Below are 17389 nucleotides of genomic sequence, written 5' to 3'. Positions count from 1 at the left end.
TGCTATCTCACTGTCGCCCTCCCCATCTCGCTCACTTTTCTGTCTCTGTCTCGTCCTCTCACTGCTTTTCACCCCGGTTCTGTCCCGATAAGGGCCGGTCACTGAGAGAAATTGATTCACTGTAAGCATCACAGTCAGTGGCTTTTTGTGTCTTCAAGCATAAGTTATGTGGTGCTGAGGTCCTGGAGAGGGCCCCAGAGGTCCCCAGGAAAAATGAGGAGCAGTTTAAAGTAGTGCCATGTTTTTTGTTTTTTTTTTATCTTGGCTACAGTTTCTAATAGAGACTGTTTTGCACGTGGGATCCAAGGTGAGGCCAGATAACAACATGGTTGGATAGAAGAGTACTGGCACACCTCTGCTCCAACCCATCATAGACTTAGCTTTGGTGGTAGATTTAGAGTGGATGTATCGATCAGAGTCATAGTTGTGATTCAGATGGCTGTCTGATATGTATTTCCTGGTAAAAGTATGTATGTAATGTCTCAGCTTTGTTTAGAATGAAGAAGAAGGCTCAGTAGTTCACAATAATTGATCCCTTCAGGGTTACAGATGCAAACACTGTGACTGTCGCACCAAACGAGAAGCTGGTTTTAAGGAGCCAATATGCAGAAATCAGTTTTCACATGTGGGCGACGGCCAGCCTGCGTTGCTTTTGATTGTTGGCAGTGTGTGTTTTTTAGAACCTTAACTGTCCACAAGCTGCAATTAAGCATATGAACGAAGAGAGTAGTGTGTATTAACAAGTGTGTCACCATTTAGAGGTTTAACTTGAATTTGTCAAGGAAGATATTCAGGTGTTAGTCAGCCACAATTCAGCCCTGATCTGCCGTCCCAGTGGATATGCATTCACCTCTACAGGTATGAACAAACTGCACAGTCATGCGTAATGGATGCACCAGTCCAGCTGCTTCTCTGTCAACACTGAGTTCGATAGCTCAACTGCCTGATTCAATGCTACTGCTCTCTCCCCATAAAATCTACATCCCACATCGCCCTGAGCACATTGGGATGTTGATGTTGAAGTGAAATATTTCCTTTGCGTCTTACGTGCATAATAAACAATTGTTTTTTATTTGAGTTCACTTGGTGTCATGGTATAATGAATCATGGATGAGGTATGTACCTCCTCCTGACCACTTGGAGCTTGTCCTCGCAAACATTTGGTGAAAAGCAAGTGTATCACAATCCTTATAATGTAATTTATTATTGAAGACTACAGTTTTGGAAATGGAAAAAAATCTGGGGTCGTCGAGTTGCAAAGAAGCACGCTTACAAACCGCTTGAAGCTACGTTAGCTGCTAGCAGCACAACACAGCTGAATCATCTACTGAACTGCTGGCGTTCCAGTTGCATTGTGGTTAATGTAGGTGCCAGGTTTTGACAAGGAAGATGAATGCATGCAATATAAAGGTTGGAATCTGAAAGCGTCTTTGCCTCTACACGAAGCAAAGACGAGCTCCACAATAACGCATTGTTGGCAGACTGATGACCATCATGGCCGAAGCACTAGCTGCTGAAGCGACGTCACGGTGCTGATCACCTTGTTTGACTAAGAGGTTATCTCTGGGAAGTGCTAGGGCATGAATACCGAAGCAATGAGCATTTGCTCCAAACGAAAACACAAAACTCAGTTGAAGTTCAGTGTTACCAACCACTTGACTGTCTGGATCATGAGTTTCACAGGTTGACATCACAAGTTTGAACCACCTACAGCTCTGTGCCAAGCAGCAAAAATCCTCTCAGATGGCCGATCCCTGAGGTATTTTTAAATGTGTTGTCCATGGCCCTTGACATTTAAATGTTTGCTAAACCCCTACAGCACTATGTAGCGCTACACTCTCCAAGACAGCTTTGACAGCAGGGTATTACTCATTGTTTTTGCGCCTCACACCTCATTCTAGTCTGTGTGAGCTAGACAATCGGTATTTTCAAATGAAAGGGGGTCTTTCCTTTTTGTGTATGAGTCAAATGATGAGTGTGCTTGCCGAGAAGGGAAAGGCAGGGGCCCACAGAAAGGGTGGTCTTGTGTTAATGTGGGCTCGGAGACAGAAACAGTGTGTTTTGGGACAAGAGAGAGCTGCCTGTGGAAGGACGCTCAGTATAGGATACAGTACAGGCTGTGTTCCTCAGAGCTGAGGTCCAGGTGAGTTCACTGTGCTGCAGTGTTTGCATGTGTCAGAGAGATGGGTGTTTGGATGTTTTATGGGATTGAGCCTGGAGACATTTTTTTCTTTTGCTTTGTCATTTCCTCAACGTGTGTGCTCGCGCGTCCCACTGCTCCAACGGCCACATCTCGGAGAAAAAGCCTCCGCTCATGAGTTCATGTGTGTGTCTCTTCCTGCGCACAGACATTGTGTTTTATCAGCTTTTTGTCCATGCATGTTTGACTTCTGGCTCAGCTACAACTTTTATTGTTTAGATTGCGATAAGATGTGGGCAACCACTACTGTAGTCTGGTATTACATTGTTGTACACTGCGGCTTAAGTGGATATCTTTGGCATTGCAAATATGTGAGGTATGTGGGTGTTTGGTCTTTCTCTCACCGTCCCTTTTTCCCTTCTTTTCTCCTGCATCCCATTCATTCTCTGTTAAGTTCTCCCAGGTACACGGCTTTAGACAAAATTCCCTTGAGATCTTCGTGCTTCTCTTCCCATGCTGTGTTCTTGTGCGTGTGCTTTTTCTCATGAACACAGACCCCTGTGGCACTGGCAGTTGTTGCCAGCAAGTTTGCTCATGTGTAGTTTTATTTGTGCTGTGCTGCTATATGGGCATCAGTGGAAAATGCCACCAGCAAAATATTGCTAAATCACAGCTTTCTGTGAGGATAGTTTACACTAGCAGCCATGACAGGAGGAAACCAGTTGTCATATGAGTAAGTGCTGTAGCATAAAGACTGAATTAAGTCAGAAATGGAAATGGCAAAAGGTGATACAGGGATAATTATCATTGCAGGGAAAGTCTTTTCTCTTGTCTTTGAAGGGCAGAGGTCAGGGCCTGTTATGTAAGAAGCCAGAGGGAGTTAAGTTTCTTGCTCAAGGGCCCATTAGCAAGCCAGATTGTTCCTAGTAATGCGTCTTGAACCTGCACCTCATAGTTTTCAGCCCTACTACCTCATTTATGTCAGCGTAATTAAAATTTTCAAGCTTATGTATGTAGCATTCTGCTGTTTTGCACACACTGCGGGACTGTGGGAAACAGTATTCCAATCCCTCTGCATGTCCTGCACGTATGGTGTCATCGACAATAAAGTTGACACATCAGCACAGTACGTCATTCACATACTTTGTAATGTGAAAGCTGCATTTCTGCTGTGAGCCTCGCTATGGGCATGATTAAAGATAACGAAGTTGCCACCGTGATGGCTTTCCAGAGTTGTAAAATCCTGTCCTTGAGTATCACAAATCATTGTGCGGTGTCTCGGCATCTAATAAGCCTCTTAATGCATTAATCTGTTACTGCAACTGGACTTCCTGGATCACATTTTAATTGTCCCACCTGTGCCTTGAACAAAAGTCCCGACCAATAGAGCCCGGCTTGTTGTTTCAACACAGGCCTGTTTTCCGGAAACCATCCCATCTATCAAACTAATATGACATGAACAAGTTAATGATAAGCTGGATTACTGTCCTGTGTGCTTTCAAGTGAGAGCATGTGAGCGAGAGGGTTATTGTTTGAGTCAACTGAAAACTGAAGAGCAGGTTTCACTGTTGCTTTAAGTCAAACTTGACTCTTTTTAGGTGTGACTCAGGCAGTTGCTTCATTGCAACTTCCAACTATTGCTGCCAAAACATCCTGCTTCTGCAGTAATGGTAGGGCTGTATTAACAGCATGGATTCAATAAATCAACAGTATTGATTTGTACGCATGTATGAGATGTATGAGCTTCTTTACAGTGTGTGTTTACATGTTTGTCTTATGGAAGTCTACTTTGTATTTAGAGAACATTGCAACAGACAAGCATCCTTTGTCTCAAAACCATATACTGCATGCACTGTATACTATATCCTAGTCTTGACAATACAGACCTTAGTATTAAGTACGACCCTCACTCTTCCTTAACGTGGCCGTCTGTAAGGTTAAACAGGAAGGCGTAAGCCTGAGTCAGAACAGAGGGAGCATGTGTCGCTGAGTCAGCCAGCGGAGCGTCCAGCCTGTGTGCATGTTGACAGCACATGACACTGACTGTATCTTCCCCTCGGTCGCAGCGGCAGCCTCTCTCACACACACGGGCTATAGGCTGGATCAATGGGCCGATTGTTGCGTTTGCCGAGAAACCAGTCGGCCTCGGTCATGAGGTATAGGGTGATGAGAAGATGACTCCTGCGTGCGCTGGTCCAGTTTACGCAGAACGTGCTGGTTAAGAGTGGGGAACGATTGAACTGGTGGTACCATGCGTGATAATTACAAACAAAAGATTCGATGGCTGAGATGAGTGGCAGCTTCAACTATGTTCCCATTTTTTGAAAATGAAGACTGTTTGACACATTTTCTCCTGGCTGGCTGTTGTCGTGGCAGTTTGATGACATCGTTTTTGAAGGTTGACTTTTGATGTGATTTGTCCAGCTTGTCAGCAGCAGCAGGGGATTTGTGTTGGGTATTTTACACAATGTTCCCATTTTGACTGATAACATTTAGCAAAAAAACAAAACAAAACTGTTTCTACATTGTTAATATAATTGTTTTGTGTGTGTGTTTTGCCTACAGATGGATCCCTCCCTAAAGAGCCAAAAGGAGATGTATCGAGTCAGATAGCAGGTAAAACACACAGAAACAAACCCGAACACACTGATTCCAAATGTTACAGCTGTTTTCACAGCCCTGCCTGCCTGGAAGAGAAGTGTGTTTTTTATTATAGTGGAAATAACACTGGCACACACACACACCATATTAATATTTCAGTGTCATTGTCACTGTTCCCGACTCCCTTTCCCTCCACCTCTTCAGTCTCCCCCCGCCATCGCATTCAGTGTTGCCCCCCGCGCCTGTGATTGGCTACCTGTGTCTAGCTCCCATCTCTGTAGCGACAGCAGGCTCTCCACGATGAGCTGAGATGATGCTTTCATTTTCCCCGTTCCTTCAAGCCGCCTGTCCATTATCATTTGCTTTTACGTTTGATGTTTCCAGTCGCTCCTGCCGTCCCCTCCATCATGATATATTCGCTTAATTTGCCCCCCCCTCATCAAAATGGCCTTTCCTTTCAGTCATACTTGCGTATAGTATGCGCTCCCCTGTGCTTCAGTGGGAAGGTTTATACCAAAACTATCAGCAGTATCTGAGCCCACATATAAAGGAGGACAGTTGGTTGGTAGGTTGCTCTGATGCCCAGGGGCCCTGATGTCGACAGCTCTTGCACCTGCAGAAAAAAAACCAATGTGAATGTAATGATAGACAATACTTGTCTTCATTGTTGCTCCCTGGCCTGTCTGCAAAACGTCAGGGCAGTGTTTTCCTTAAGCTTCCTGGTGCTCGCCAGTTATCACTTCCTGGTTTAGAGGGAGCACTGGGAGATTAGGCTGTCCATCTGCTGGCCTGGCCTCCTCAGCCACTGGTGTGACTGGGCGGCTGAAGAGTGGGCTGCAAGACTGCAAGGGGGAGGCAGCGCTGTTATGCAATAATGTTAATGCTTTTGGACCTTGACAGATGCACTGAAGTGTACTTTGCGAGGAGGGAGTGTTGTGGGCTTTTCCATCACTGTCTCTCTCTCTCTGTCTCCTTTGTGCTTTGGTCAAAATGTAGAATTACTTCAATACTGTTGAATGGAATTTTTGATAAATCATCAGTTAATAACTGCGTTCCGCAAGCTGAAAGTCCATTCAACAGTTGCCTCCAGATGGCGTATTTGTGCAGATTGGAGCCGCTGAAGCAGAAAAATAGTTGCAATAGGCCGAGCTGCAGTTTGCTGTTGACAGTGAACTGCAGCCGGAGTCAGCTGCTGACAACAAGACCGCAGTGTCACTGTTCGCTGCGTGTTGCACTGAATCTCAACTGGTAACAGGAGGGAAGTGCGCAAGTGTTTACAGCACTGAAAGTGGTGGTTGTTTTCCTCTTTCTATCACAGCGGTATCAGATTTTTATATATAAAGCTCAGTGCTGCCAGCACAGTTTGTCAGAATGAGATCAAGTGGCATTAAAAGACCCAGACGAATGAACTCTTGGCACCAATAACAAGCCATCTTTTCTCCCTCTCTTTCTTCTTTCTCTTCCTTTTCTCTCTCCCTCCCTCCCCCCTCCTCCCCTGCTGTGTTTGGGTCGCTGGGGTAACCCTGGCCTGTTTCTTGCTCGGTTAGCCTACCCTGCTATTAGAGGTCTGGACGGATGGAGGGAACGAGAGAGGCGGAGGTGAAGGAAAGATGGTGCTCTCTCTCTCTCTCTCTCTCTCTCTCTCTCTCTCTCTCTCTCTCTCTCTCTCTCTCTCTATCTATCTTTCGCTCTCCCTCCCAGGCCAAAATTCAGACTGGGGACAAAAAGAGGAAAATAGGGCAGGACATGGCGAGTCTGAGTGGAATGGACTGGAAACAAACACCCGGGCTGGACTGCTTAATCGCTTACACTGTCATCTTGGCGTCTCGAGATAATGATACCCCGTTTTCATCGACAGGGCCAGATTTTCAATGCAGCATGAAATAAGTGAAACAGAAATATCTCTTTTAAAAAATTGCACCTTTTAGTTCACACTGTCGATCTTGGATCAGATCAGACGGTTGGCCAGAGGAATCGTTCGAGTGGTGTCGAGCAGGATTTTACTCAACAAGTTCAGGGATATCAGCCTGCACAAACAATGTAGCGAAACCTGCCTCCCTCTGCCTTATGGCGCAAACACGCAGAATCCGGCAAAGACGCATCTGAACACAACTTTCTCATATTAGAGCTAAATAGTACACTGAAATATGCTTATGAAGACATTTTAGGTGAGAAATAGGCCATGCAGCAAGATCAGCGCTGCCTTGTTTGACTGCGTGATCAGATTTTCATGAGCCCGGCACGTCACGCTGGACACGGCGACTGGTCCATCAGCTTGCCGTGCTGTATCCATCATGCACCGCGTGGCCGGATCTCCTGCTCGCCATTGAAAATGAATAGGATCCATCGACTAGGCATCTGTCAATGGATTAGGTCTGTGTCTGTACCTTCAAAGAGTTTTAGTATCCCAAAATGCAGTGCAGGCTTTCTTACCCCTATGTGAAATATTTGCATTACTTAACACGTCTAAAAATATGGGCACAATCACCAGTTGAAACAATATCCTGTAACTCCATGCTCCTATTTCTTAACTAGTTACACACTCTTTTGTATGTACAGTGGCGTAGCCAGTATCTGATCACAACAGCCAATCAGATCAGCCCCTCTTGTTTCATCGCTGTCCAGTAGGGCAACACCCTCCAGGGCAGCAGCCAATCAACGTTGGTCTACCAGGACCGAGATTCAGGTCGACAGCTGCTAGTTACAAGTAAAGTAGGCTAAGGGCAATTCAGACAGGAGGAGATGAATAAGACGCTGCTGCTGGCTGTGGATAAAAACACAAAGCACAATATATAACAGCAGTTGTAATGGAGCTAAAGACGGGAAGAGGAAGACAGAGGGTTCATGACATTAGAGAAAGACAACAGAAGAAGAGTCACGGTGAAGCAGAGCAGAACACTGGCAAGAGAGTAAGACGAAGACTGAAACCTAATGAAGGAAATATCTCTTTCTTCTTCACGTTCTCTGCGTTTCAGCTGCTGTTTCACACAGGAAACGTGACACCTGCGTCAGTCACATACACACATTTATCTGTCACCTTCAGCTAATTTCTCTTTAGTGGGATCGGGTGTCTGAGAAGTCTGTCATGACTGTAAAATGACACTGTCATGACCCAGCACCGACTTCTAGACGCATTTGCAGACGGTTGTACCGCATTTCTCCGTGTCCAGTAAAAGAGGTTAGCAATAATTGACCGTTCGCTAAACCCTGGCCAGCGATTGTCTAATCACGGCTTAGCGACAATCAAGCTTTTGATTTCCCTGCATGTGAGAGCAGTGTGCGTGGAGCTGTATCAAGACAGATTCTCAGCATTTAAAGGGCCAGCGTGCAGAATTTGGGGGCATCCAGTGGCGAGGTTGCAAATTGGTTTTCACTAGTTTTCACCTTACACTAGTAATTCAGCATCCAAGTAACCGGTCTGTCCTGGTCTGCTGTCAAGACAGCGTGACATTTGGCCAATACATGTGTAAGTTCTCATCCTAAAAGCTTTTCCTGTTGTGACATTACAAGCAGCAAGATAAGCAGCTTAACACAGTTATGTTAGAATGAAGTAACTAGATTGTAGAGTTTTCCTTAGCATTTGTACCAGGGTGGCCGTGCCGTCCCCGTGGCTGCGCCCTTGCAGAGCTGTCACTGTTGCACTGACCGGGGAAAAATAAAATGTTCAGTACACTTGAGTAAAATCAAATGAATTGCGGTAAGACTTTCCCACAGTGAAGCCTTCATGAATGAAATCAGCCTGCTCTGTATCAATTTTTTTCTTCCCTGGGATTTCGGAGCGTCTGATCAGGATGTAGGTCAGGGGTCCAGGTCACGGACGGGCCCTATTCCTGTCCACTCCCTCAGCTTCAAGGAATTCCTTCCATTCCCACACATCCCTCAGCGAGGAATTCCTGGCACGCGGCGAATGTGGGAAGTCCGCAGTTATGCAGGGATGCACACACATGTGCACGGTTCTGGTTTCTCTTGACCCATAACAGCTGGTTTCCAAATGATGCACCCAAGACAGCTGCCGGGGAGCCATTATGAGATTACGCCTGTATGTAACTGCTCTTTAATCAGATCTTCCAAATCTTTTTGCGGTATGTATGCAACTTCTCCCCTCCCTCCGCTGACTGACCGTACCACCCGTCCCATCTGTCCCGGTCCAGGCAGCTGTTGCATTCTCTCTGTTTTTTTCTATAAACACACAGACTTTGACCCCTCCCTGAGCTATTTGTCACAGTCCCTCTGAGGCATTCTTGTAGTAGTGTTGTCAAGTAAACTACTTTGTTGCATCAGCCAGCCTAATTCCCACTTGACCTCCCAGAAGCCCCTACAAGTCTCAAGCCTCTGAGGTGTGTGCGGAGTGTTGACATATTGAGACACACACACGAGCCAGTAACAGTCCTGCCCTGGAATGATGAGCTGACCGTGTTATGGCAGTTTCCATACAGCCGTGGATGATGGACGTATCTGGCATTTCCCTCTCATCCCTTGCCCTTTCTCACTGAGGGGTGTAGCCGAATCAGCGGTCACTGCGTTTCACCAGTACCCACTTCACACAGGACCAGGGATCCAGGAAGCACTGGGACTGACTTTCGGATTAGGAAAGGATGATGTCATGAATGGGGCATTTTTGTCGTATGGGATAGACGAGCTTCCTGGAAAATAAGTGTTCACCTCAGCTTGTTGAGGGCTTGACAATGGATCTAGAATTCCTGAATTTAGAAGCATCAGCAAGGTAAAATCCTCATCAGCTCTGGCTAAAGGATCATTGATTCAGTAAAATGAGGAATCTTATGAAATTAGGTATTCTGGTGTTTCCCACAGTTTGTCCTTGTACTTGGGTAAACACTGACTACATGTCATTACTTGACATTAAGCGTTTTCATTAAGCGTGCTCAGCGACTTCATAATCATGATTAAATTGTGCTGTTTTTTCGGGTGGGCATGAGTCTTCTTGGCTAGTTTTGACTTTTTAGTCTCTGTTGTAGATGTGCCCAGTACCATTGATTACAGTAGGAGCTTATCCACTTATAAATTAATCAAATGATGACCTCCTCAGCAAGGAAAGAAACTAAGCTAAATAAGAATTGATAGAGGTAATTTATTACAAATCATTGTCCTCAGGCCTCAGCACTTGAGCTGGTTTATAGCTCAGGTGTAATCACATATTCACATGCACTTCATTTATGATGTATTCTTGGGCTCATTGCTAAACATTGATAGACGTGGATGCATACATATGTGTAAGCCTCCAAGGACAGCCACAGCCTGATGCTGTTGGTCCCTCAGTGGCTCCACTGGAGCGACAGCAGGGAAAGCGAGACTGTGATGTGTGTGTGATGTTCTATCTCGCTCTCTCCCGCACTGTAAGGGTTTCCCCCATCAATCAAGTCTCCCTCCTGATGCTAAGCAGCTTGTCAAGGTGCCTAAATGCAGTGCAGGCATATTATAATTATTGCCCCTCCTACACATTGAGGATTACCTTCGGGAACCTGCCTACCCAAAAGACAGGCAGATTAGCGTCTCACCTAATGCCACATGAGGTGCACGCCGCAGCCTTGCATCCAGACTGAAGCGGCTTGCCCGATCGCCGCGTTTCTGCTTGGAAATGTTTGCACCAGCTTTTCCGTGTTGACGCGTAGATGACACCGAAATGGGCGGTTTTGGATGTCTGCTGGATTGGAACATCTCCCCTCAGGAATCCCAGGATTAGCCTCAGCTGCTCCGACTGTGCCCGCAGTGGATTGGGATCCCTTCAGCACATCAGCTTGTCAGTCTATCATTAGTTGATGGTAGCAGCAGACTGCGTTTCCCCGTCAGCAGACAAAGCCAAATCCGCAGTGATTTATGGATTTTTTTACTGTTTGTGGAAGAATTATCAAGCATGACTTGCTGGGCCACCAATCACAGGTGGCGGTACGCCCAGACAGGCTCCGCCCTCATCCAGCTGACAGGTACACCGTGAGGTCATCACCCTCCTGTCCCTTTTCCTGGGAAGTGAAGCTAACTTTACTTTCTTGCATCCTTCATATGACTTTAAAGCTGAGAAGGAAGAAGAAGAAAGAACAGCAAATAAAGGGAAAGAGACAGGATGGAAATGAGTGTGTTTGGCAGCGAGCGATTGGTTGCTCTGTTATTACCATCTTTGTCTTTTCCTCCATCCTTCTATTGATCTGTCCACCTGTCATTTGTCATGCACTTCCCCTCTGCCTTCCTCCTCCTCACTCTCCCTCCCTCACTGTCCTCTTCATGCCTTCTCCCCCTCCCTCAGCCATGGTACGTCAGGATGACTTGTCTCATTATCTCACCCATTTGCATAGTTTCCCTTTTGTCTGCTTCTTTGGATTTTTTTTGCTCTCCCTCTCCACTGGGTGTGTGTATGTGTGTGTGTGTGTGTGACCTGGCCACTCTATATTTAGCTGTTGTGCCACTTTCTCCAGTTGCAGAGGGAAGTGCTGTGTCTGTATGGTTCAACTTACCTTTTGTGCTTGATAGATGAGAAAATCCAGCCCAGAAATACTTCAGCACAGATGAAACCTCCACCCTAGGTTGGACTGAACACTTTCTTTGTTAGGCTATTCCTAGAAAATATGTCATCATATTCAGATCCTTTCAGCTACAACGCCATGTAGAAGCAGGGAATCATCAAGTGATCCTCTGTAGAGAAGCAATTATGCATCAAGTCAATCACATATGATGTGTCAATATCAGGTACATTTAGGCATCTTGGGGTTTGGGGTTTTCTGACATCAGCAAGAATAAAGGTAGGATCGTACTATCTGTCCATTTGTCTGTGTTTTGTTCTGTTTTTTTTAAGGCAAGCGTTACGAGCTATTATTTAGACGGCTAACGTTTTACACTACCAGTTCTGCAGTGGCTCATGTGTTCGACCAGTCAATGTACACTTTCATCCTACTTTGAAGTCAGACGGCGTTCTAAGAACTACAATCATTCCCAGGTTTTGCAGTGCAGGCACAATAAAAAAGGGTGTTCTTAGAGTTATGTTCTTAAAACTGTGAAGAAAAAAATAATAATCTGGTCTGAAAATAGAGGCAAAAAATACTTCATGAGCAGTTGCATCAAAAATCAGGATGCGTTTTCCCCCCGATGCAGCATCTTCCCAGCACTTTTCTGGAGCTCGTTTAGAGATATTTTGAAGATGTAGAAAATGAGTAACTGAAGCAGAAGGTGATGCAGGAGCTTGAAGGAAGTCCCAGAATAGACTGCTGATACCTGCCGCTGTATGAAACCGTTCAGAGAAGTGCTGAGTTTGACATGCAGAGTGATTCCTCTCAGAGGAGAGCAGGAGGAGGAAAAGGAGTGTGTTTGGAAAGAGGCATCAGTTTTGTGGGTTAAAAGTGTGTGTGCATGTGTGTTGGTGTGTCTACAGGAGGAGGAGTTTTACAGTACAGTACAGTATGTTTGGGCAGATCCTAATCCAGTGACCGTTAAATTTGACTGTACAGTAGTGAATTCACACACAGCTACAAAGCACTCACTGTATACTCTCTCTCTCTCTCTCTCTCTCTCTCTCTCTCTCTCTCTCTCTCTCTCTCTCTCTCTCACACACACACACACACGCACGGTGGTTTTCTGCTTGTCATCTTGTCAACATTAGGTTTTACATTGACCTTTGATTATGCTGCTGCTTGATGGCACTGCAGCCGGCCAATGAGAGAGCAAGTTTGTGGAAAACATGAGAGATTGTCTTTGCTTTAGAGGAGGAATCACTCCACGGTGAAGATGCTGACTTCTCCAAACAAATAACACCTATCACAATCTCCTGAAATCCCAGGTGATGTCGGCAGATAATTCCATAAGTCGGAAAAGCGGTCAATTCATTGATTAGTTGATCAAATAGGTCAAATTACTCATTGTTTAACCATTTCAAATGTTGTATTACTATAAATTGAGCTTCGGGCCTTGAATAGTTGTGGATATCATCGCGCTTTGAGAACGAGATGTGCATTTTCTGCTGTTTTTTGTCAAATGTTTAAGCAAAAAAATGATCAGCATGACTCGTCAGTAATGATCCCAATTATTAGTTGCACCTTGGTCCTCGTGTGGCCCCTTAAAACAGAGGCAGAGCGAGCTCTCTGTCTGCATCCACCTCCTCTCATGTGGTCTAGAAAGAACTTCAAGCTCTGTCTCTACGAGAGCGCTGTGGGAAATGTAGTTGATCATGCTAATTTGTTTTTTTTGCGGCACCCTGAGGGACGTTTGGTAGACAAATGAGAGGAGTGAAGAAGTGTAAAAAATACAGACAAGTCCTGATTCTCATCCATCTCCTCCGGTGGTGGAAAAGAATTAGCATCTCATTAGCATACAACCATGAATTCGGCAGCATGCTGAGAGCGGAGACTGGAGTACAATTCGCTACAAGTGCCAGGGAGAGGTGTGTGTCTGTGTTTGTGTGTGCACTTGCATCATAACAGTAGTAGAAGGCCGACATTTGCGTTGTACTCGTTATGTAATACATGGTAACAGCATGTGTGTGTCTGACTAGTTCACCACCATGTTATACAGACACTCTAGGTTTATAAGCTGGCTTCCTGTTTTTGGAGATGTGGTGTGTGTGTTTGTGACATATATTGACCTCAGAGAGAGGGTCATTTTATTCTAATTTCTGTTTAACGTGCTAAAAGTGTCACGAGAGAGTAAAGGGACGACTAATATGACTTGTCTGGGTCATCAGTCGCACAAAGCACACCTCTGCTCAGTCTGAAGGACAATATCTGGGCCCATTCTGTCCATGTGTGTGTGGTTTTTAGTGGAGGTGTGTGCTCAATCACTTGGGGGGAAATGTGCGTTTATATATAGGCGTTGTTGAAACAGGTTTTCACCGATTGGATCTCTTGACAGTCATTCAGGGATCACACGAGATCCAGCTTGACATTTATAGTGTCAATTTATAGTTCGGATTATTGCTGTGGGCTTTTTTTTTTTTCTTCGCTCACTCTCATGCTAACCATGCAGTACTCCTTGCATTTATTCCAGACAAACCAGTATGTAAAACACATCAGTCCTCGTGAAGTGCCAGAGGATCTTTCCCAAGAAAGAGCCGCGCTTGTCAGAGAGCCCCTGTCGAGAAAATGTCGAAGCTTTTATGAAGCAGCTGAAGGTTCAGCTACTATTGTGTGATTCATCACTGAGTACCAGTAAATACTAGCAGATATTTATTTATAGGAAAATGTCAGGTATTAGTAGTGGAAGGGAAGGCAAACGGTGTTGAAGTGAGTATAGTAACTATATTTATATTCATTTTTCTCAGCCGACAGCTTGTTGGCCTGCTCTCATGGTGCCATTTAGAAAATCTTCTGACTGCGGTTTGAGCAGAGAGTGGAGGGAAATTTTGAAAGCTGAGATGTCTGAATTTTAATTTGACGACATGCTCGCATACATGCGATACCCAGGATTTATGAGGTTTATGAAAATTGTTAAGTAGGGGAATTGGGGGTAATAGCTTTTAGCCACGACTTCGCGGATGGCGATGTGGGTCTGTTGTTAAGTTGTTCGGTGCACCACTTTGGTTCTCGGCCCACATAGAACAATAACTACTGGATGGATTGCAGTGAAGCTTTTCACAAACATTCGTGGTCCCCAGACGATGAATCCTGACTTTGGTGATCTCCTGACCTCTCATGACACCATGATGTTGACATTTGTGGTTTTGTGTGACATGTCTCAGCAACAACTGGTTGGGTCGCAGTCATGGTCCCTGCAAGATAATTTTGAATGACTTGATCCTCCGATTCTACAGCTTGTGCAATCACCACAACACTTTCAGTGGTTTATGAGCAAATACCTTCATAACTAGCGACATTCACTTCAGCCTCAGCTGTGCTTTGTGCTAATTAGCATTAGCATTAACATCGTTACACCTGCTTAACATCAGTATGTTGTCATTGCAAGCATGTTGCCATCATTTAGCTTTTTTGTCCTCCATTGAACACTTACTGGTTGATGTAAAAATTCATCAGCTACTCTTGTTTAACAGTGCTGTGATTTGAGTGTAGGTGATGGGAACTGAAGTGGCTGATGATGTTTAGTGTAACATTACCCTGTTTCACCTCTGTTACTGCAAGAGTTACAACAGCTCTTTGTTTCCCCTGAACTTCCCCTCTCTTTGGCCTCACTTTGTCTCACCACTACTGTGTGTCTGACCACAGCCTCTGTGCTTTGTCTCGGTGTGTGTGTCTGTGTGTGTGCTTGGGGTTGTAAATGAATCTTACTTTTTCCTCATGATGCAAGCGATCTGAAAAAGGACTCAATCCTCTGTGATTAAAAGCCGCCGATCTCCAGATTACAAGTGGACAAAGCCTGCTCGGTCCCAAATAATACGCCCCGAAGAAACAAAAAGTCCCGGCTGATGGACAGAGAAAGAACAGAGAGGAGAAACGTGCTTTTTTTTATTCTTCCATTCAAACCTCATTGTCTTGCCTCTCCCTCTATCCAGGTTTCAGGAGAAATGAAGAGATGAGAGCAATGGAGGTACTTCCTATCCTCAAAGAAAAAGTTGCCTTTTTGTCAGGTAAGATCGTGTGTGTGTGTGTGTGTGTGTGTGTGTGTGTGTGTGTGTGTGTGTGTGTGTGTGTGTGTGTGTGTGTGTGTGTGTGTGTGTGTGTGTGTGTGTGTGTGTGTGTGTGTGTGTGTGCATGCATGTGTGTGTGTGCGCATGTGTGTGTGTCTAGTCTCAGAAGTCAGCCTCGACTGTCTGATTATGGTAGACAAGGCTAATGAAACACGAAGTAGAGTCCTTAGTTTGCATTTTCACCCAGCTTGCAGGTATGCTTTCTCCACTCTCACAACCCCCCCCCCCCCCCTTCCCCCACACACACACACATACACACACACACACAGTCAGGACAAAATAATGAGCTCTGCACTCTGCTTGTAAAAACTTACAGGGTCAGACTGAGGCCCAGACACTTAACCCTTGACCCTGCTTCAGTATCAGCAGGACTACAGAAAAGAGTCTGTGTCTTAGGAACCTCAGCCATGTCTGACACACACACACACACACACACACACACTGACAGACAGACAGACCGTCTTTCTCTCTCTCGCGCTTGCTTGCTCGCGCTCGAGTTGTGCCAGGGAAAACTCACAGGAGGCCGAACTGGAGATAAGGATTGCCAAGAACATCCAGCAGGATTATTTGTACAACACACAAAAACATTATTCAACTTGTGCGTGTGCGAGAGAGACAGTACGCATTATCATCACATGTGCATGCAGATGCCAGTGGAAAAACACTCACACAGTAGATCTCAGCAGTATCAAATGGAATAAAAAAGTGACGTGTGGAAGTCTGTGTGAGCATGTTGTGTGTGCACTTCTCATTGGCCTCCTTGTGTGCAGCGAAGGTCACAGGCAGAAACACAATGATGAGGACGATGACTCAGACAAAACACAATGAAACTGAGAGAGGGAGAGACGGGGCACCGTCGCCATGGAGATGACTTACTCTCAGCTACCGCATCCCATAGTAGTCGCTCGCGGAGTAATTGGCTTTGAAATGAAGGAGGGAGGGATGTAGAGGAGGGACCGCTGGTGAAAAGGAGGGTAAATGAGCTAAGCCTATTATCCCGAATCTGGCCCCTTAATAAATCGGCCATGTTCGCGCTCACTCATGTTTGCCTGTTTGCCACGTGAGCGTTTGATTTTCTCCTCTGAGCAGCCAGGTTGAGCCTACAGGCGCACAGCAGCCGGCCTCAACTCACTAATTTGTGGGCCGAGCGCAGTCGGCTCACGTGACTGGAGCAGCTCCCTGCCTCCAAAACTGGTCAAGAACTAGACCCACAATGTTATTGTTATTGTAGATATTCGTAATTTAGTCATTAAAATGACAAGATAATATTGCAAAATACAGAAATTTGGATTCAGGCTAGAGGACTGTTGTCAGATACGGAAAAAATTTGGTGTGTTGGGATACACAGAAAATACAGAAACCACACATTTAGCTTGCATGTGTTTGGAATAATGGGATGCTGGCAGCGCTTTAGGAATGGCATTGTCGGGTTTTTCTTTCAGTTTAGACTCAATATCTCAAACTATCAGATGGATTGCCGTGACATTTGGTGCAGGCACTCGTGATCCCTAACGGATGAATCATTATGTCCTCGGCGAGCTTTTGGCCTTTCATCTAACGACACCGACAGGTTAAACATTCAGGGTCCCCAGGCGATGGGACCTACTGGCTTCAGAGGCCTCCTGACCTTTCCTCAAGGGCCACCATGAGTTTAACATTTGTGGTTTTGATTGTTTCGACAGTTTTTAGATTGATTACCATGAAGTTTAGTGCAGGCACCTGTGCCCCCCTGGCCCCAGCATAAATTTGAATCACTTTGGTGATCCTCTGAATTTTCACCTAATGTCATCATAAGGTCAAACACCTGCAAAACGAATGCCATTATCATCTGCCTGAGCTGTGCTTTGTGTTTAGTGCTCATTAGCAAAACTAAAATAAGATGGTGATGGCGGTCATTATGCCTGCTAAACATCAGCATGTTAGCATTGTCTCTGTGAGCATGCTACCATTAGCATTTTTATCTCGAAGCACCGCTATGCCTGAGTACAGCCTCACAGAACTGCAGGTGAGTTTGTAGCCTAGAGATTCAAATCACTTGTGAATCTCTTGCCAAGGTCGTTCAATTTAAT

At 45.3% G+C, this 17389-nt stretch overlaps 1 protein-coding gene across 10 annotated transcripts in view; it reads left to right on the top strand.

Annotated features, from left to right (window-relative positions):
- Positions 1–17389, top strand: part of LOC139346244 (triple functional domain protein-like) — a 64875-nt gene that overhangs the window by 11808 nt on the left and 35678 nt on the right. For all 10 annotated transcript variants that reach the window (XM_070985232.1, XM_070985226.1, XM_070985231.1 and 7 more), the window contains exons 2-3: positions 4706–4756; positions 15186–15260. In XM_070985232.1, the coding sequence (XP_070841333.1) occupies positions 4706–4756; positions 15186–15260 (126 nt within the window). The remainder of the gene's footprint in view (positions 1–4705; positions 4757–15185; positions 15261–17389) is intronic.

This window comes from Chaetodon trifascialis, chromosome 17 (assembly GCF_039877785.1).
Source record: "Chaetodon trifascialis isolate fChaTrf1 chromosome 17, fChaTrf1.hap1, whole genome shotgun sequence".
Lineage (NCBI taxonomy): Eukaryota > Metazoa > Chordata > Actinopteri > Chaetodontiformes > Chaetodontidae > Chaetodon > Chaetodon trifascialis.
The sequence above is the reverse complement of the archived record's forward strand: the minus strand, read 5'-3'. Positions and strand labels throughout refer to the sequence as shown.